General features: G+C 33.4%; 1 protein-coding gene across 1 annotated transcript in view; it reads left to right on the plus strand.

Moving 5' to 3' along the window:
* Positions 1-17,431, plus strand: part of ROCK2 (Rho associated coiled-coil containing protein kinase 2) — a 161,783-nt gene that overhangs the window by 137,984 nt on the left and 6,368 nt on the right. Inside the window, exons 21-32 of the mRNA XM_023619529.2 lie at positions 2,003-2,072; positions 2,797-2,900; positions 3,061-3,247; positions 5,215-5,308; positions 5,407-5,501; positions 6,299-6,478; positions 6,663-6,831; positions 9,022-9,092; positions 10,074-10,162; positions 10,615-10,693; positions 11,759-12,020; positions 12,106-12,319. Coding sequence (XP_023475297.1) covers positions 2,003-2,072; positions 2,797-2,900; positions 3,061-3,247; positions 5,215-5,308; positions 5,407-5,501; positions 6,299-6,478; positions 6,663-6,831; positions 9,022-9,092; positions 10,074-10,162; positions 10,615-10,693; positions 11,759-12,020; positions 12,106-12,319 — 1,614 coding nt within the window. The remainder of the gene's footprint in view (positions 1-2,002; positions 2,073-2,796; positions 2,901-3,060; positions 3,248-5,214; positions 5,309-5,406; positions 5,502-6,298; positions 6,479-6,662; positions 6,832-9,021; positions 9,093-10,073; positions 10,163-10,614; positions 10,694-11,758; positions 12,021-12,105; positions 12,320-17,431) is intronic.

Consider the following 17,431-nt stretch of genomic DNA (forward strand, 5'->3'; position numbering starts at 1 on the left):
TAAAGTTACATACATGAATGACAGCAGCTCCTCAGGAAGGTCGTGATACTAAAATTATGCTGGGAGACCAGCCCTGTAGCCAAGTGGTTAAGTTGGCGCGCTCCGCTTCACCAGCCCAGGTTTCACCAGTTCGGATCCTGGGCGCAGACCTAGCACGATTCATCAGGCCATGCTGAGGCGGCGTCCCACACAGGAGAACCAGAAGGACCTACAACTAGAATATACAGCTATGTACTGGGGGGCTTTGGGGAGAAGAAGAAGAAGAAGAAAAGATTGGCAACAGATGTTAGCTCAGGACCAATCTTTAAAAAAAAATTATACTGGGGTTAACTGCAAGTGGGCTTACCTGGTGATGATGAGACAATTTTAAAAGTTGACATTTTCTTTGTTATTAATTAGCGTCTTTCACATTTTTGACTCAGAAATAAGAATTATCATTTCTTAGTAATATACTCATCAATAATAAAATACAGAAATCACACAGGTAAGTGGCATTAAGTAATAACTTCATTTTTATCCAGAGACTTAAGGGCCAGAGAGTAAACAAAGTGTCCAAATTATGTTAAATGGAAATAAGGATAAAAGTTCTATACAAATTGAAGATGGTATGATTAAATCATTTGGTCTGAGTCTTTCTTGCTATATACATTTTTTAAATATCTGTTATTCAAATACTTTCTCACTGTAACATACTCAGAACTATATTAAGAAATAAAGAGAAAGCAATATAAATTCCCCTTTATGAATGCAGACGTGTTTCACCTCTCCAGAGGTAACATATCTTAACAGTTTGTTGTTTATCCTTCCAGACTTTTTTCTATGTCTGTACCTATACATCTATACAACATATATAGGGCTAAGTTTTTTGTAGATTTTATTTTTTTTGTTTGTTTTTTAATTGCATCTTATATGTTGTATTGTTCTCCAACTTGCTTTCACCCCCGCCTTAGCTTTAACTTGGAATGACTATAATTTTTATGAGTTTGTTTCTTCTTTTGAGGAAGATTAGCCCTGCGTTAACATCTGCTACCAGTCGTCCTCTTTTTGCTGAGGAAGACTGGCCCTGAACTAACATCAGTGCCCGTCTTCCTCTACTCTATATGTGGGACGCCTGCCATAGCATGGCTTGACAGGTGGTGCGTAGGTCTGCACCTGGGATCCAAGCTGGCCAAACCCGGACTCCCAAAGTGGAACGTGTGTACTTAACTGCTGTGCCACCAGCCTGGTCCCCTTTGTGTTTTTTTAATAACCCTAGAATTTAACTTATTTCAACCCAGCCTCTTAAATGGGTTGTTAGGCTCACTTTTTATTTTTTATTTCTTAATTTTGAAAATTTACATACAGAAAAAAGTACACAAATGATAAGTGTAGAGCTCAATGAATTTTTACAAAGTATACAAATCTGTGCAGTTACCATCTACATTTAGATATAAAAACCTGCACTCATTACCTCCTCTGAACCCCCCTCCTAGTCATGTCTTCACTCATCCTAAGATAAACGATTTTTAGCTGCTCTTTTAATTCTCCTACTTGGTTGGCATAAATGGCTGATCACAGTGCATGTTATGAGAATATGTAAGTTAATGTTTTTAGTTTAATATAGCACTATTTGGTCTCAGGACCCCTTTATACTCTTAAAAATTGTTGAAGGCCTCAAAGAGTTTTTGTTTATGTGAGTTATATCTAATTATATTTTTTGTGTTAGAAATTAAAGCTGAGAAATTTGTAAAACACAGGAACATACAAGCACACGTTTCATTAGCTGTTGGAGTGAAGACATCATTATATGTCATGTAGCCTCAAGAAAAGTCCATATACCCTAGTGAGATAAGGAGAGTAAAAGAAAAAAGCAATGATGCTTAGTATTATGAAAATAATTTGACCTCTTGGATTCTCTGCAAGAGTCTCAGGGACTCCCAACAGTTCCCCAGACCACATTTCAAGAGTTGCTGGTTTAATAGGTGGACAACTTATTTAAACCTTTGATGCAATGTTCCCACAGAGAGCGTCAAGATGCGGATGGGCAAATGAAAGAGCTCCAAGATCAGCTTGAAGCAGAGCAGTATTTCTCAGTAAGTTACAGGCACATTAATTTGAAAATTGTTGTATTTGTAGAATTTTTTAAAAAATTTGCTGCAGAACCAGGAGAATGATTCAAGTCTTTAGAATGATTCTTATAGCAAACTCCAGACAGAGTTTTGGATGGGATGTTTCGTACCATACTCCTCATATAAAAAGAACAAGTAGGCAACAGACTGTGGATAGTTTAACAGAGATCCATTATCATTGCTAGAAAAATAGTTCTATGCATATACCTATATCCTGTGAAGTTCATTAAAAGTATTGCTTTTTGAGGAAGTATTATATTTTCATAATGAAAGAAATAAAGTTATCATTTTAATATTTGTACTTTATTGAGATCAGTTTTAAAATATGAATTAGTAACTGTCACCTCTGTTTCATTGATTTAAGCTAACAAAATTTTCTTGTCTAAATTAGTAATATTTTTTTTTGCTTCTTCATCCCACCAGTCTTTGTCATTTAATGAGAAATCTCACTATGATATCCAGTTGAAAATCATGCTTCTAAATTATTGGCTGAACTTTTATTAGCTAATTCGTTGATTATCAGAAAATAGAAAAACTCATGAAAGTATGAATTTGCTCAAGGGCTCAACATTACTCAGTGTTATGAGCATATTTGTATGTGTTAATTTGACTTTATAGATTTTGAACGTAGAAATAATATTCCTAATGATGATGATGATAGAGGTTTCTGTTATATTTTGCTATTTAGACCCTCTATAAAACACAGGTTAGGGAACTTAAAGAAGAATGTGAAGAAAAGACCAAACTTTGTAAAGAATTACAGCAGAAGAAGCAGGAATTACAGGATGAAAGGTAAGGGCAAGATCTTTGTCTCTTGTTTATAGCCATGTACCCTGCTTCTAGAACAGTGCCTGCTATACTCCAAATAAAAATGTGTTGATGAAGTGCGTTAGACAAAAACTGACTTAATAGTGAAAATTAAACATTAAAATGATATATCTCTAAAATGTAGGGACTCCTTGGCTGCTCAACTGGAGATCACCTTGACCAAAGCAGATTCTGAGCAGCTGGCTCGTTCAATTGCTGAAGAACAATATTCTGATTTGGAAAAAGAGAAAATCATGAAAGAGCTGGAGATCAAAGAGATGATGGCTAGACACAAACAGGAACTCACTGAAAAAGATGCTACAATTGCATCTGTAAGTAAATTCTTGGTTCTTTTTTGAGTATAATTTAATTACTATATCATAAATCTTTCTTTGAAGTACTAGGAAAGTAACATAGATCTAAATGAAAAATTGTGTGTGCTGGCTACAAGATTTGTGATCCAGTTAACCATTAGCTTCTTAGTGTTGTCTGGTAGAGAGAGTCTCAAAAAAGCTTCTTCTAAGTGGCCTCACCTATTGGTAAATTCAAAGTTAAAAAACTAAAGTAAAAGGGGAATATTAAAAGTAGAAAACAGCTTAAGGCAAATTTTTCTTGTTAAACAAAGTTTAGTTCAAAAGAATCTTGAAACTACCGTGAAGATAGTCATATGCAAGTTGAAAAAAAAATTGCAATAAAATTTCAAAGTTAAGTAAAATATCAGGTGGTTGAGTTTGCCTTTATCAGTTATCCAGATCTATTAAAATACTACACTGATTAACAAGTGTGGTATCAGAACAGGGAATGGGGATATTTAATCCTGTTCAGTGGAAATGAGTGGGGAGGCTAGAAATAGATTCATGTACATTCAGGAACTTGGTTTATGATGGAAGTGGCAGTACACAAATAAGTAGCAAAGGATACAGATTTAATAAATGGTTTTGGAATAACTATATTTTTATATGGAAAGGAATAAAATTTGATCCTTATCCTTTACCACACACGCAAGTAAATTCTAGCTATCTTAAGGACCTAAATGTGAAAAGATAAAAAATTTAAACTATTAGAACAGTATCCAAAATTTACGTATAACAGAAGACAACAAATAAATGACAAGAAGAAGATATTTGTAATGTATTTATTAAACAAGGGATTAGTATCAAGAATGTATGTGGAACTCCTACAGTTCAATAAGAAAAAGTTAAACAATTGAGAAGAAAAATTGGCCAAAAGTGAAAACCTAAAAGTATAAGCAGATGCTTAACCTCACTAGTCTTTAGGAAAAGGCTAGATAAAATAACTTTGAAATACCATTTTATACCCATCACATTGGCAAAAATTCAGTATCTGACTAATTGCAAGTGTTTGAAGGACGTCTGGAAAATGACTCATTTACTCCTGTGGGGACTGTAAATTTAGTATGGCATAGTATAGTAAATAGTATGGTAATTTCCAGTAAATTTTAAATATTCATATAATCCAAATAAAGTCTATATTAAGATAAATATGCTAGAGAAATAAAGCCTCAATACTCATAGCATCATAAATGTTTGTAATAGCAAAAATTCAAATGTCTTATTAGTAGATGAGTAAATGGATAAATGAAATGTGGGAGAAGATGGAACTACTATATCAGTTAAAATGAGTTAAGTCTTCATATATATCAACAATTTAATTCTTAATGTAGTGTCAAGTGAAAGCAATTACAGAAAGATAAATACAGTATGCTCTTTATGGACAATTTACCATCACATAAAACCACACTATGTATTGTTTCGTGTGTATGTAATAAAAGTATACAGTCATGATGGAATGTGTGAACACATAATTCACAATAAAATTTCCTTCAAGAAGGAAGAATAGGAATAGGATTTGGAGAGAATACAAAAGGATGTCAACTTCTTTAATAAAATTTTATTTTCTGTTTTAAAATTTCTATTTCTGAAAGAAATACTGCAGTTTTAAAATTTGTTTATTCTCTATGATGAAATGCAGGGCTTTGTTGTAATATTTGCCTTTTTTAGTTTATTGTATGTTTTTCTCATTAAAAAATACTGCTAAGGATTTTTGAGAAAAGGGCAGTTTTTTGGCTTCCTGGGGTGCGTATGAAGTCCATTACGGTTAGCAAAATTTTCATCAAGGCTGAAGTTTGGTAAGATTGTAACACAAAGGCAAGAAGTATAGAGATAGACATACTTAGAAAAACATGAGCTTTAGCGATGTTCTAGGATATTTTCATTTTGTTGTATAACTTAAATTTTGTTCATTGGGATATGATTTTTTTTCCATTTTTGTTTCTTAGCTTGAAGAAACTAATAGGACACTAACTAGTGATGTTGCCAATCTTGCAAATGAGAAAGAAGAATTAAATAACAAATTGAAAGATGCCCAAGAGCGTAAGTATTAACAAAGAATAAGGTTTATTTTAAATATACCTAATGTCTGTCAGTTGCTGTAGTTATCAATAAAATGTTTACATTTTTCCATGTTTCAGAACTATCAAGGTTGAAAGATGAAGAGATAAGTGCAGCAGCTATTAAAGCACAATTTGAGAAGCAGCTGTTAACAGAGAGAACACTCAAAACTCAAGTATGTATAATAAACTCTAAATACGATTTTGAATTTTTTTTAGGTTCTCTCTTTTGCATTTTACTTCTAGCATTATAGATTGGCAGGGGCAGTCATTGAATGTATTAGTATTTGTGAACAGTCACAAGTGTCTGATTTTTGCCAGGTTGGGAGAAGCTAGATTTGATTAATATTGTCCAATTCAATGCTTATGAAAGTTTTTCTTAATTTTTCCATATGAAATCACATTCCTTCCTAACTTTTCATTGTAATCTGATCAGTTTTTCTGCTTTTAAGAATCTGCAGAGAATGCCCATTTGCTGACAGCCTAAAAAAGGGTAACTTAATCTGAAAAGGCACTCGCGATTATTGACCATCCTTCTGCCAGCTCTCATGGTTGTATATACAGCATGAATACTTGTGGGTCCCAGATGCTCTGTTCTGTGGTTGGGCATGTATTTTATTAATCTGATGCCAATACAAAATTCTCTTCCTCCAGGATAAAAGATCTGCCTAGTACAATTTTCTTTTGGAACTAAAAACTCAAAGTGGTAGAAAGTAACATCAGATCAAACCTATAAACATTTTAAATTAGTTCTCTGAAAACATGAGAGTGAAAAACTAATAGAGTATAGGTTGGAAAAGGATAATGAGTGATGAAGGAGGTTCTATTACTTAATCTAGAAAGTGTTTCTTTCTTGCCCTGTGTATAGAGAAGGAGATTATTACTGGTTGTATAACTTGCGATTGGTGAATACCGAAAAACCATCAACGTAATTTATTTTATTTACTAACACACTTATTTTTATGTTTTTAAGGCTGTGAATAAGTTGGCTGAGATCATGAATCGAAAAGAACCTGTCAAGCGTGGTAGTGACACAGATGTGCGGAGAAAAGAGAAGGAGAATAGAAAACTTCATATGGAACTTAAATCTGAACGTGAAAAATTGACCCAGCAGATGATCAAGTATCAGAAAGAACTGAATGAGATGCAGGCTGTAAGAATGCTTTTTGGACTCTAGATTGAAGACTTCTTTTTAAGTAGTAGAATTGTTTTCATGTCTGTATATATTTTATTGGTTATAGAACATTTTTATTACTTAGTAATTATTACTGAATGAAGAAGCAAAATTGTGAGATATGTGACACTCAGTTAATTTAATGTAATTTAATTTCTTGTAGCAAATAGCTGAAGAGAGCCAGATTCGAATTGAACTACAGATGACACTGGACAGTAAAGACAGTGACATTGAGCAGCTGCGGTCACAGCTCCAGGCCTTGCATATTGGTCTGGATAGTTCCAGTATAGGCAGTGGACCAGGGGATGCTGAGGCAGATGATGGGTTTCCAGGTACAGATTTGTTTTCAGCCGTTAAGTTTATTTTTATTAAAAGCCTTTTGTTTTAAATAGAAGTCAGTTGGTGGTTCTAAGTCTTATGGCTGACTTTGCTCTTGAGGAAAAACGTTTTGTCATTTCTTTAAGGGAAAACCTACTCCTTAGAGTGGGGATTCAATGAGAGTTTAAACTTATTTATTGATTTTTAACAAAATTTTTCATTAAAAAATGCAAAAGAAAATTTCACATTTAGTTATTTAAATTTGCTCTTTATTACAGGTAGCTCTCTTTTTAAGCTTTCATTTTATTTTCTCTTCTTTCTGCATTCTTACTTCCTGTTATGTTGGGTGTTTAGTTCATATCACTCAATCACACACTATGGAATCCATGTCATTCACCTACCAGCGTTCCTCTACTTCTCTCAATATTGCCACTAAGCCTTCCAGTTCTCATATGCTCCTTGACTCTGATTCTGACTCAGAAGAAGAATCTTTGCCCTACTTACCTATTTCATCGGAACCTAATGGTACAGGTGATATCCTAAAAATCTTTCACCTTTGGAATTTTCTCACTACCCTTAATTTCAGTCCTTTTGAAAATTCTTGTAACGTTAACTAATATTCACTAACACTAACAAGTTGCTCTAGTGTCAGTTAAAGAAACTGCTGCATGAACAAAGAATTTGTTTTTAAGGTATTTTCACACGGCATTGCTGTTATTACAATTGATAGATTTATTTTGTCAACTTACAAGAAATGGGGCAGTACTTTACATCGTTTAAGAGGATATAATTTCACTGCCTGTTTCATCCATTTTTAACCAAGAAGAAATTCTTTCTGAAGTTCTGTATCACAAGTGACAGTAGAAAAAAAGCACATGGACTGTTTCAGAGGATGTATTTGGGTGTTAATTGCGTGCTTACCTAGTCAACATTGTGCTAGGCAGCCTTAAAAGAGAACAGAAGACGATTTGACCTGAACCTTGCCCTGAAAGGATTTATAACTTAAATGAGGAAACCAGATGGAAACATATAAAATTGTTATATTTAACACAAAGTTAGTATAAGTGCAAAACATGTTTAATGTAAATGACAAGAAATTAGCGTATGAGCAGTTGAATGTAAGGTAAAATTTAGTTTCATTAATTGAATTCAAAGTAAAATACCTATAGTTATTCACATTGTTGTCACATTTCCTAGCTATATATCAGTATGTAATATAAATCATAAGTGATTGTACTGAAGTTGTTTTAGATCTTAGCAATAAAATTATTTAAGTCTTACCCATATCGTTAGAGGTCATCTGATTTAATCTCTTAAATTGGTATAGGACGATGTCCAGGCGGTTGAGTATATAGACTATTTTCATCACAGCATTTCTGTTCATAAAATCTGAAAGGTTGTTGATGTGAGAGAGAGTCTAGACGCTGGGGTCAGAGATGTGTCCCTGTGTGACCTTTCTGTGAGGTTCTAAAGGTTAAAGAACATTTATGTAAAGCATATAGCACAGTTCAGACACATAGTAGATGTTAAATAAGTGGATAGCTACTTTTATTATTAGAATAACCTCCAAAGATGCTTATTATCTCAATTATGTCATTAAAGGATACTGATCAAATGCTATTAGGACAAATTCAGACAATTTCCTTTGTTGAACTAGAATTTTATTTATATCGATACTTTGGAATTTAGAAATCTTTTGGTTTATTGCTACTCATTAACCAAATTTGATCTGTAATTCACACAATTTCATTTTATTATGGTCATTCTAAATGTCCGTTTTCTCTGAACACATAATTACTCACTTAAAATGTTTTCCCTTTGAAGAAGATGTGCACTATATCTATAGTTAGGCCTTCTTCCAAAGGAAAAATAAAGGATTCTAATACAGGTGTACTGGTGAAAATCTTTTGTTTGCAACTTTTCTGCTGAACTTTGCAAATGCATGAATTTAATCAACCGGCGTTTGACTTTATAAACTATGGAATGTATATTTCCAATGTGATATAACCTGGATTTTGTTTTGCATTGCATAACTTGCTTATACTGATCCTGCGTTATTATTAGATCCTAGATAATGTATAATGATGAATTCTGAAGGGCATATTTAATGTTTTATAATTTTATAAAATTAAAATTTTATTAAATTCCTTATTTTTTTAGGAGAGTTCTTATATTTATCCTCATATCTCGTGCTTGTTTTATAGAATCAAGACTAGAAGGATGGCTTTCGTTGCCAGTGCGAAACAACACTAAGAAATTTGGATGGGTTAAAAAGGTATTTGGTACCTTTGAATATGGTTCTTTTGTTTTGCTTTTGGTTTAGCTACAGCCATTTCACTTTTGTAGTTGTATGATGTATATAATTAGAACTTTTATATACATAAAACTTGTTGCAGTTTCTGATTTGGAATGATGAGATTTTATGTATCTTTGTAAAAAAAATTTTTCATCATTAACATGTTGTTAATAATAAAATAGATTTTGGTGTTGGGAAACTAGAAGCCTATTGACCTTAAGGCTTTTGTTGTTTCAGTGGGAAAACCACTCTGGATATGACAGAAAGACCCATTTATTTCTTTTCCTCTGTTACTGATTTAATGTTATGTTCATTTTTCATAAGTGTCTTAGTACAATCAGGCTGCTATTAACAAAATATCACGGACTGGGTAGCTTATAAACAACCAAATTTATTTCTCACACTTCTGGAGGCTGGAAATCCAAGATCAAGGTGCCAGCATGGTTGGGTTCTGGTGAAGGCCCTCTTCTGGGTTGCACACTTCTTTTTGTGTCCTCACATGTGGAAGGGGCTAGGGATCTCTCTGGAACCCCTTTTATAAGAGCACGTCCCATTCATGAGGGCTCTGCTGTCGTGACTAATCACCTTCCAAAGGCCCCACCTCCTAATATCATCCCATTAGGTGTTAGGATTTAACACATGAATTTTAGGGAAATATAGACATTCAAACCATAGCAATAAGGTTACCTATGCTATCGGAAGTATCTAGCTTGAAGCTAAATCAGTCCAAAAAATATTTGAATTCATTTCCTCCCCAATTTGCTTATTTAAAATATATACAAACAAAATTTATTGTTATTTTAAGGAAGACTTTTCTAAGAGTATATTAAGAACTTTTTAGTTATTTAACTGAGTTATTTTGTATGATTTTTATTGCTAATATAGAATTTGTTTTCAAGAAAATAAATAAGATATATATTAACTTTAATCATTGTTTAATTCCTTCTCTTTTTTTAACAGTATGTGATTGTAAGCAGTAAGAAGATTCTTTTCTATGACAGTGAACAAGATAAAGAACAATCTAATCCTTACATGGTTTTAGATATAGAGTAAGTTTTTCTTAAAATATTTACAAACTTCATCTTTTGAAGTATAAGAGAATAACATGACCTTTTTTGTTGTTAGTGCAATGTATTAGTCATGTAGTGTATGTATTAGTCATGTAGTGTATGTATATACTCATACAGTAGAGCTCCTAATTTACTGTTGTTACATTTTCTTATATTTGCTTCATACAGATGAAAGTCTGGGATATAGAGTTAGCTAAAACATCTTTATTTCATAGTTTTTTATTATGTTGTTTTCTGAAACTAATGGAAAATTTCTGGCTTGCTGGAAATTTCTCAAAATCTCGAGGAGTGGTTGAATTAGAGCAAGATGTTCTCTGACCTTCTAATGTGGGTCAAAGTAGTCAATTTTAACTTAGGACATAAGTATAGTATAACTAATGTGATTTGACTTTTTGGTAATATTTTATTCCTTTACTAAAAATCTTTTATAGCAAGTTATTTCATGTCCGACCAGTTACGCAGACAGATGTATATAGAGCAGATGCTAAAGAAATTCCAAGGATATTCCAGGTAAACATAGTTTTATTTTGTTTTCTATTGATTGGTTTTGTTTTGTTTTTTCACCTATAGAGGTTCTCAGTATTGACATGACATATCAAATTCTTTATTCTTGGGCCTTTTTCTAGATTACGTTTCAATTTTAGTCCCAATCTAAAGTGATTTCTTCTTTTTGACTTTGATGTTTATTCTGTTTGGATACATCTTCATTTCTCTCTCCATTTTACTTGTTCAGTCTGTAGTGTGTTTATATCATGTTTCTGGCCTTTGCTATCCTTTTGTGCAGGGTTGATTATGACATTTTTTAAGCATGAACTTTCTCCTTCTGTTTTGGTTTGTATGCTCATCTCTCTACCAAGTTAAATAAGTTTCTTGTGAAGTTAAGTTTTGTACCCAGTAGCCTTTTTATTTACAATTTAAAGTAAAGTCAAATTCTTTGCTTTACTACTTCCATTTTAAAATTAGTCAAACCAACAATTAGTTATTGAGTTCCTTCTATGTAAAAGGTGTTATGCTTGGTGTACTGTGGGGGAGTTGACTGCTTATTTTCTGGGTGCTGATATTATTTATTTGGATACATCCTTTCCTCTTTTCCTTTCTTCCTCAGCTCTCCAAATAACAAATCTTTTCAATTTAAGCTCTGTTTGCAGTTATCACCCAGTTGTCTGTTTTTTCAGAATTATAAATCAATAATTTGTATAATCACTACATCTCTCCAGGTGATTGTTTTGAACACCCCCTCCTAGAAAAACTTTCTAACACCCGTCGAGTGCAGATTTACCTCTTGCTGGCCTATTCTGATAAATTTGCTAAAACATAGTAAGATATCCTGAAGAAAATAAGGAGGTCCCATTTGAACAGGATTGATTCTTTTGAAATGTGAACCAAAGTGATGGTCTAATGACTTTTCTCATAGAAGTCCTTGATGAGACAGACCTAATGTTTGAAAGTCAAATGCATTTTTTTCTCATTGAATAATTTAGGCTAATTTTATTTTATTTACACTATAAGAATCATTACTGCATAAAAATTAACTTAGGTTTGGAAATCATTTGTTGTTCTTTTTGGTATTTATAGATTCTGTACGCTAATGAAGGAGAAAGTAAGAAGGAACAAGAATTTCCAGTGGAGCCAGTGGGAGAAAAATCAAATTATATTTGCCACAAGGGACATGAATTTATTCCTACGCTCTATCATTTCCCAACCAACTGTGAAGCTTGTATGAAGCCATTGTGGCATATGTTTAAACCTCCTCCTGCTTTAGAGTGCCGTCGCTGCCATATTAAATGTCATAAAGATCACATGGACAAAAAGGAGGAGATTATAGCACCTTGCAAAGGTAAATAGTAAATTACTTGCTCCATCAATATTATTTATGTTCAGATCATTTTAAATGCATTAATCTTTTTCAAATTTTTTTATAGTTTATTATGACATTTCAACGGCAAAGAATCTATTGTTATTAGCAAATTCTACAGAAGAGCAGCAAAAGTGGGTTAGTCGGTTGGTGAAAAAGATACCTAAAAAGCCTCCAGCTCCGGACCCTTTTGCACGGTCATCTCCTAGAACTTCAATGAAGATTCAACAAAACCAGTCTATTAGGCGGCCAAGTCGACAGCTTGCCCCGAACAAACCAAGGTAATAAATAAAAATGTAGTAAAACTTAAAATGTTTTAAAAAATATTGTACTATTTATATTCAAACTCCAAATTTTCCTTTGCTTGGTATTTTAATGAACCATGGAATACCAAATGTTTGAAACTATTTTAGTGTGCATGTCTCATTCATTGATTTGGATTAGTGTAATAGAAATTTACTTACTAAACCACACACATATATTAAATTCAACCAAAAATATATAAGGGCTCATTTTTGTCATGTTTATGTATATAATCATAATATTTTAGGATTTTATAAGCATATTGACTAATTCAGTGATTTAGTAGACAGGATGCACACTCAGACCTTTAAGTGGCAGGTGAACACATTGTGTTTAATATCACAAACCTCTTAAACCTCTTTTATGTTAGATGACTTGGGAGGCAGGACAGAAATCTTCTTAAGTCTTAATTCAAATCTATAAGTTTAAAGTAATAACTTGTATCTGATTTAAAGAGCAATGTAGATCAGCTTTAAACATTCAAATATTAATTAATGGGTAAAGTGGGCATTCCTTGTCCTTGAGATGGAATAGGGAATATGGAGTAAGTTCAGAGATGATCATTAATGCACAAGAACGTCATTCTGATGGAGCCATTTTCATATGGCTACATTATAGTACTTTAATTCGTGATTCAGAATAACCGTTACTTGGCTTACTAGCCACTACAGCGTTTATAAATATTGCTATTCATTGAAATGAACATGATTTCATTAGCTAAAGGATAAAGTATATTTAGATCAAGTATCTAATTTCAGATGTCCTTTTTGTTCCCTAACACAAGAGTTCAGTATATGAATAATGACATGCATTGGCTGTATTCTCCGAAGTCTTTTCATTCTAACCACAAACATATGAAACTTTTCTTGAAACTAATATCTCAAGGAAATAATTTAGAATGATAAAGGTAGCATTGGCATTTCAGCAGTTGAAAATGTTGAATTTTAGTGTGAGGTATGATAAAACTAAATATTATAAAATTAGTGATTATGTGATAGTATTAGAGCTGAAGAAACTCAAATAATTCAGAGACACTGAAGGTCATTCCATGTGCCATGTGGAAAACATCTAAAAATTAAGTTTCTGTTATTAATATTGTAGAACTATTAATGCATAAACGCTATGCTATTTTAATACCTTAAAATGTATCGTGCTTTATAGCTCCCAGAGTGCTTCCATATGTATTCTCTTCTCTCCTTTCACTTCCTATGTATTCTCCCATTTGATCTTTAACATACTCCTGTGGAGTAGAATAGATATTATTAGCTTTCTTTTTCATTGAGACTCTAGAAGGGCAAATGGTTTGTTTAGATTCAAGACTATAACAACTTCAGTCCTTTTGATATATTTTATTCTTTTGTGCTGTTTGACAAGTTAATGGTTTCACTATATATGATAACACATACAATTAGTTTATGAAGCAGTTTTCAGACCAAGTAAGGCATGTTTTCAATTACATAACAGTTTTCATGTTCACCTACTGATAAATACTTTCTTTGTCCCCTCTCCCCCATGCCAATTCAGGATTATGGTCTATTTGACAGCACATTTACTTTTGGTTTTTGTTACTTTTTGTTTTATTTTAGTTCTGGCCCTGCCCTTCGAATCATTCTTCATTGATTTTTTTAATACATTTTGCATAGCAACAGTAAGTAATAGGGATTTCTTTCTCTCACAGCTGTGCATGTAGATAAAACTAATATTAAAACTGACTAAAATGTGTAGGGTATTTTTGTGAAAATTTTTTATCTAATATACTCTTTGAAATTTTAAACATAAAGATGGGCACATTTGAAGTATAATTTTGTATTTTATTATTCCTCTGCAACATTATTTCCATTGTTTTTAACATCTCTGCCTCTATATTAACTTTACTAACTCATAAAGTTGTATCCGTGTCTGTCTTATATGAATCACCCTACAGTTTGCATTCCATTGTGGGTGTCACATTTTAAGAGTAGCGTTTACAAATTGGAGGGTATACAGAAGAGAAGAACTGAGGTAACAGTGGGTCATTTGAACGTGTTACACGTACAGCAAGTGAAGGAACTAAGGATATTTAGTCTTCTGAAGAAATGCTTTGAAAGGATCGGAGATAATAAATAGCAATGAATATTTAAAGGACTTTTCCTTGGAAGATGTATTGAACAAGAATCAAGCAGAGAGAGGCAGATTTTTAACTCAACAAGGGAAAACTGTGAGGCAATCAGAAATTTCTAAAATTGGAAGAATTGGCTTTTTCTAGAATAGTGAGTGCTCTGTCACCACAGTTTACATGATTTAGATGACAGCTTGGCAAAACTGTTAGACCGCAGAGCTCCCCAGTCTGTCATGTGCATACAAGCTGCCGTGGATAGCATGGCTCAGGAGAGGAGTCCAACACTGGGCTCGGTGGCCTTTAGTAGTCTACTAATTGATTAACACATTCCTGTAGACAAATGGGTAGAGCTGTTACAGGATCATCCAAGAAAACCTAGAAACAGCATTTCTGGTGTATATCAGCAGTGATTTAATATCTAGCTCTTCAATTGTGTTTATTTAATATTAGTCTTAGAACTAGTCAGTCTAGCATCAGTTGAACTAATTCACATGGTATCTTTCTTAAAACAAATGTTTGGCTTTCTTAGACGTCATCAAATATATATGTATGTATTTATATACACACTAAAACATAATGCCCATAAATATTCAGCTAATTTTTCCTTTTAACTTTTCCTCAGTGTTTGTTATTAACTGCACCATTACATTTTGTTCCTTTGGACTTTCCTTGTTCTGATTCTCCTCTTAACTCTCTCTGCAGCACTTCCCTTTTTCCTTACTGATGTGTTTGAAAGTAATAATTAAATAAGTGTTAGCTACTATTATTATATAAAATAACATTTTTGAGGGCCTATTATGTACCAGGCACTCCTTTGAGAGCTTTAACTATACTGACTTGTACGGTCTCATAACCACCCTGTGATTTAGCTGTTAATGTCTTCACTTAACAAATGAGGAGACTAAGGCACAGAAGCATTGTGTGCCCAAGATCACACAGCTAGTAAGCAGCATGGCCATGAGTTCTGATCCAGATAGTCCAGTTCAAATCCTGCCTTCTCAGCTGTAATACTCAACTGCCTCACAGTAATATGAGTAGAATTGAATTAATTGACAGTTTATAAAACATAATGTGTAGAAATACTATTCTAGAGGAATGTTTTCTTGGTAATTTTGAATTAAAATACTATGCTGAAAAAGTAGGCAATTTGTGAATAAAATGCTGACTTTTGATGAAGACAGTTTGAAGAGATGTGCAAGACACAAAATACTGTTCTCTGCTGGGACATTTCTCTTTAATTATTTTTCTTTTAAAGATCTTTTTTTAAAAAATGCAATATTTAAGTCACACAGAAAAGTATAACACAAAAATGCAACAAATGCTCATTTATCCAGTTTTAAGAAATAAAGCGTTGACAGCATAGTTGAAACTTAAAGATGTGGGGAGCTATTATGTCATCCTTATCTTTCTTCTTTTCTATTTCTAAATATTAGAAAATTAACAGACTAGTTATTTGGGAAAAAATAATAAAGTTACATACAACTTGAAGTGTCAAAAATAAATCCATAGCCAAGTGGGTAAGTTCCCGTGCTCTGCTTCTGCGGCCAAGGGTTTCACCAGTTCGAATCCTGGGCGCAGACATGGCACTGCTCATCAGGCCATGCTGAGGTGGCATCCCACATGCCACAACTAGAACGACCCACAACTAAAAGATACACAACTATGTACCAAGGGGCTTTGGGGAGAAAAAGGAAAAATAAAATCTTAAAAAAAAAAGACATTATATTGGGGCCAGCCCAGTGGCACAGTGGTTAAGTTCGCATGTTCTGCTTCTTGGTGGCCGGGGTTGGCTGGTTCGGATCCCAGGTGCGGACGTGGCACCGCTTGGCACGCCATGCTGTGGTAGGCGTCCCACATATAAAGTAGAGGAAGATGGGCACAGATGTTAGCTCAGGGCCAGGCTTCCTCAGCAAAAAAAGAGGAGGACTGGCAGTAGTTAGCTCTGGGCTAATCTTCCTCAAAAATCAATCAATCAATCAATCCATAAATGAAGTAGAAGAGAATAGATAAATATGTATCTGATCTTGGATTGAAAAAGAACTTCCTAAGAATAAGAGCAAAGGAAGAAAAAGTCAGAGATTGACTGACTAAATATTAAAGTCTTGTAATTTTTAAAAACACCATATATTTGCATTATATATGAGAAAGATGGATTAGTATCTTTGTATAGAGAATTCTTATATAAATCATTAAGAGAAAGATTTCCTCTTCCCAATATAAAAATTAGGAATATACAGGTATTACCATAAATATGAAAAAGTAATCAACCTGATTATTAAAGAAAGAAATTAAAATTAAAACTATAATGTAAAACCATTTTCACCTGTCGAACTGGTAAGGATTAAGAAACAGATTGGTGAGATGTAAAGAAATGGGCACTCTCTTCTGCTGCTGTTACAACTCAAAATTAAATGTGCTCTTTCTGAAGCAGTCTTTGGCAGTAAGTTTCACAGGCCTGAAGTATATCCTGATTGATCAGTTCAGTGGAGGAGATAGATAATCAAACAGATAATTATGGCACTATTTAAAAATGTTGTTTATAATAGAGGCATGAGCAGGAGTTACGGAGGAACAAAAGAAGGCATGGAGCATTCTGCCTGATGGAAGAATTCAAGAAACACCTCAAAAATGTAATCAGTAATTTCCAGGCAAAGAAATAAGGGAAAAGACAATTCTTGGGGAAAGGTTTTGTGCAGAGGTACTAAGTTGTCAGAATTACTTATGTGTTTGTAACGTTATTTTGGGTTAGAGTGGGAAGAAGGTAGTGGCAGGAAGTGGTAGAAGATGATGCTGGAGAGAAAGCTTTTGGCCCCATTGAAAAGGACTGTGTGCGCTATGCTATAGGAGTTCTGATTTTGTTCTACAAATAGAAGTCTGTAACAAGAGATTGGTGTGTTGAAACCTACTAAGATTGAACTAAAGTATCTACAGTGAAAATGAAGAGAGGAAACCAAGTTAAGGAAAGATTTCTTAAGTTGAAATGACAAGACTT

The sequence above is a fragment of the Equus caballus genome, chromosome 15 (genome assembly GCF_041296265.1).
Source record: "Equus caballus isolate H_3958 breed thoroughbred chromosome 15, TB-T2T, whole genome shotgun sequence".
Classification (NCBI taxonomy): domain Eukaryota; kingdom Metazoa; phylum Chordata; class Mammalia; order Perissodactyla; family Equidae; genus Equus; species Equus caballus.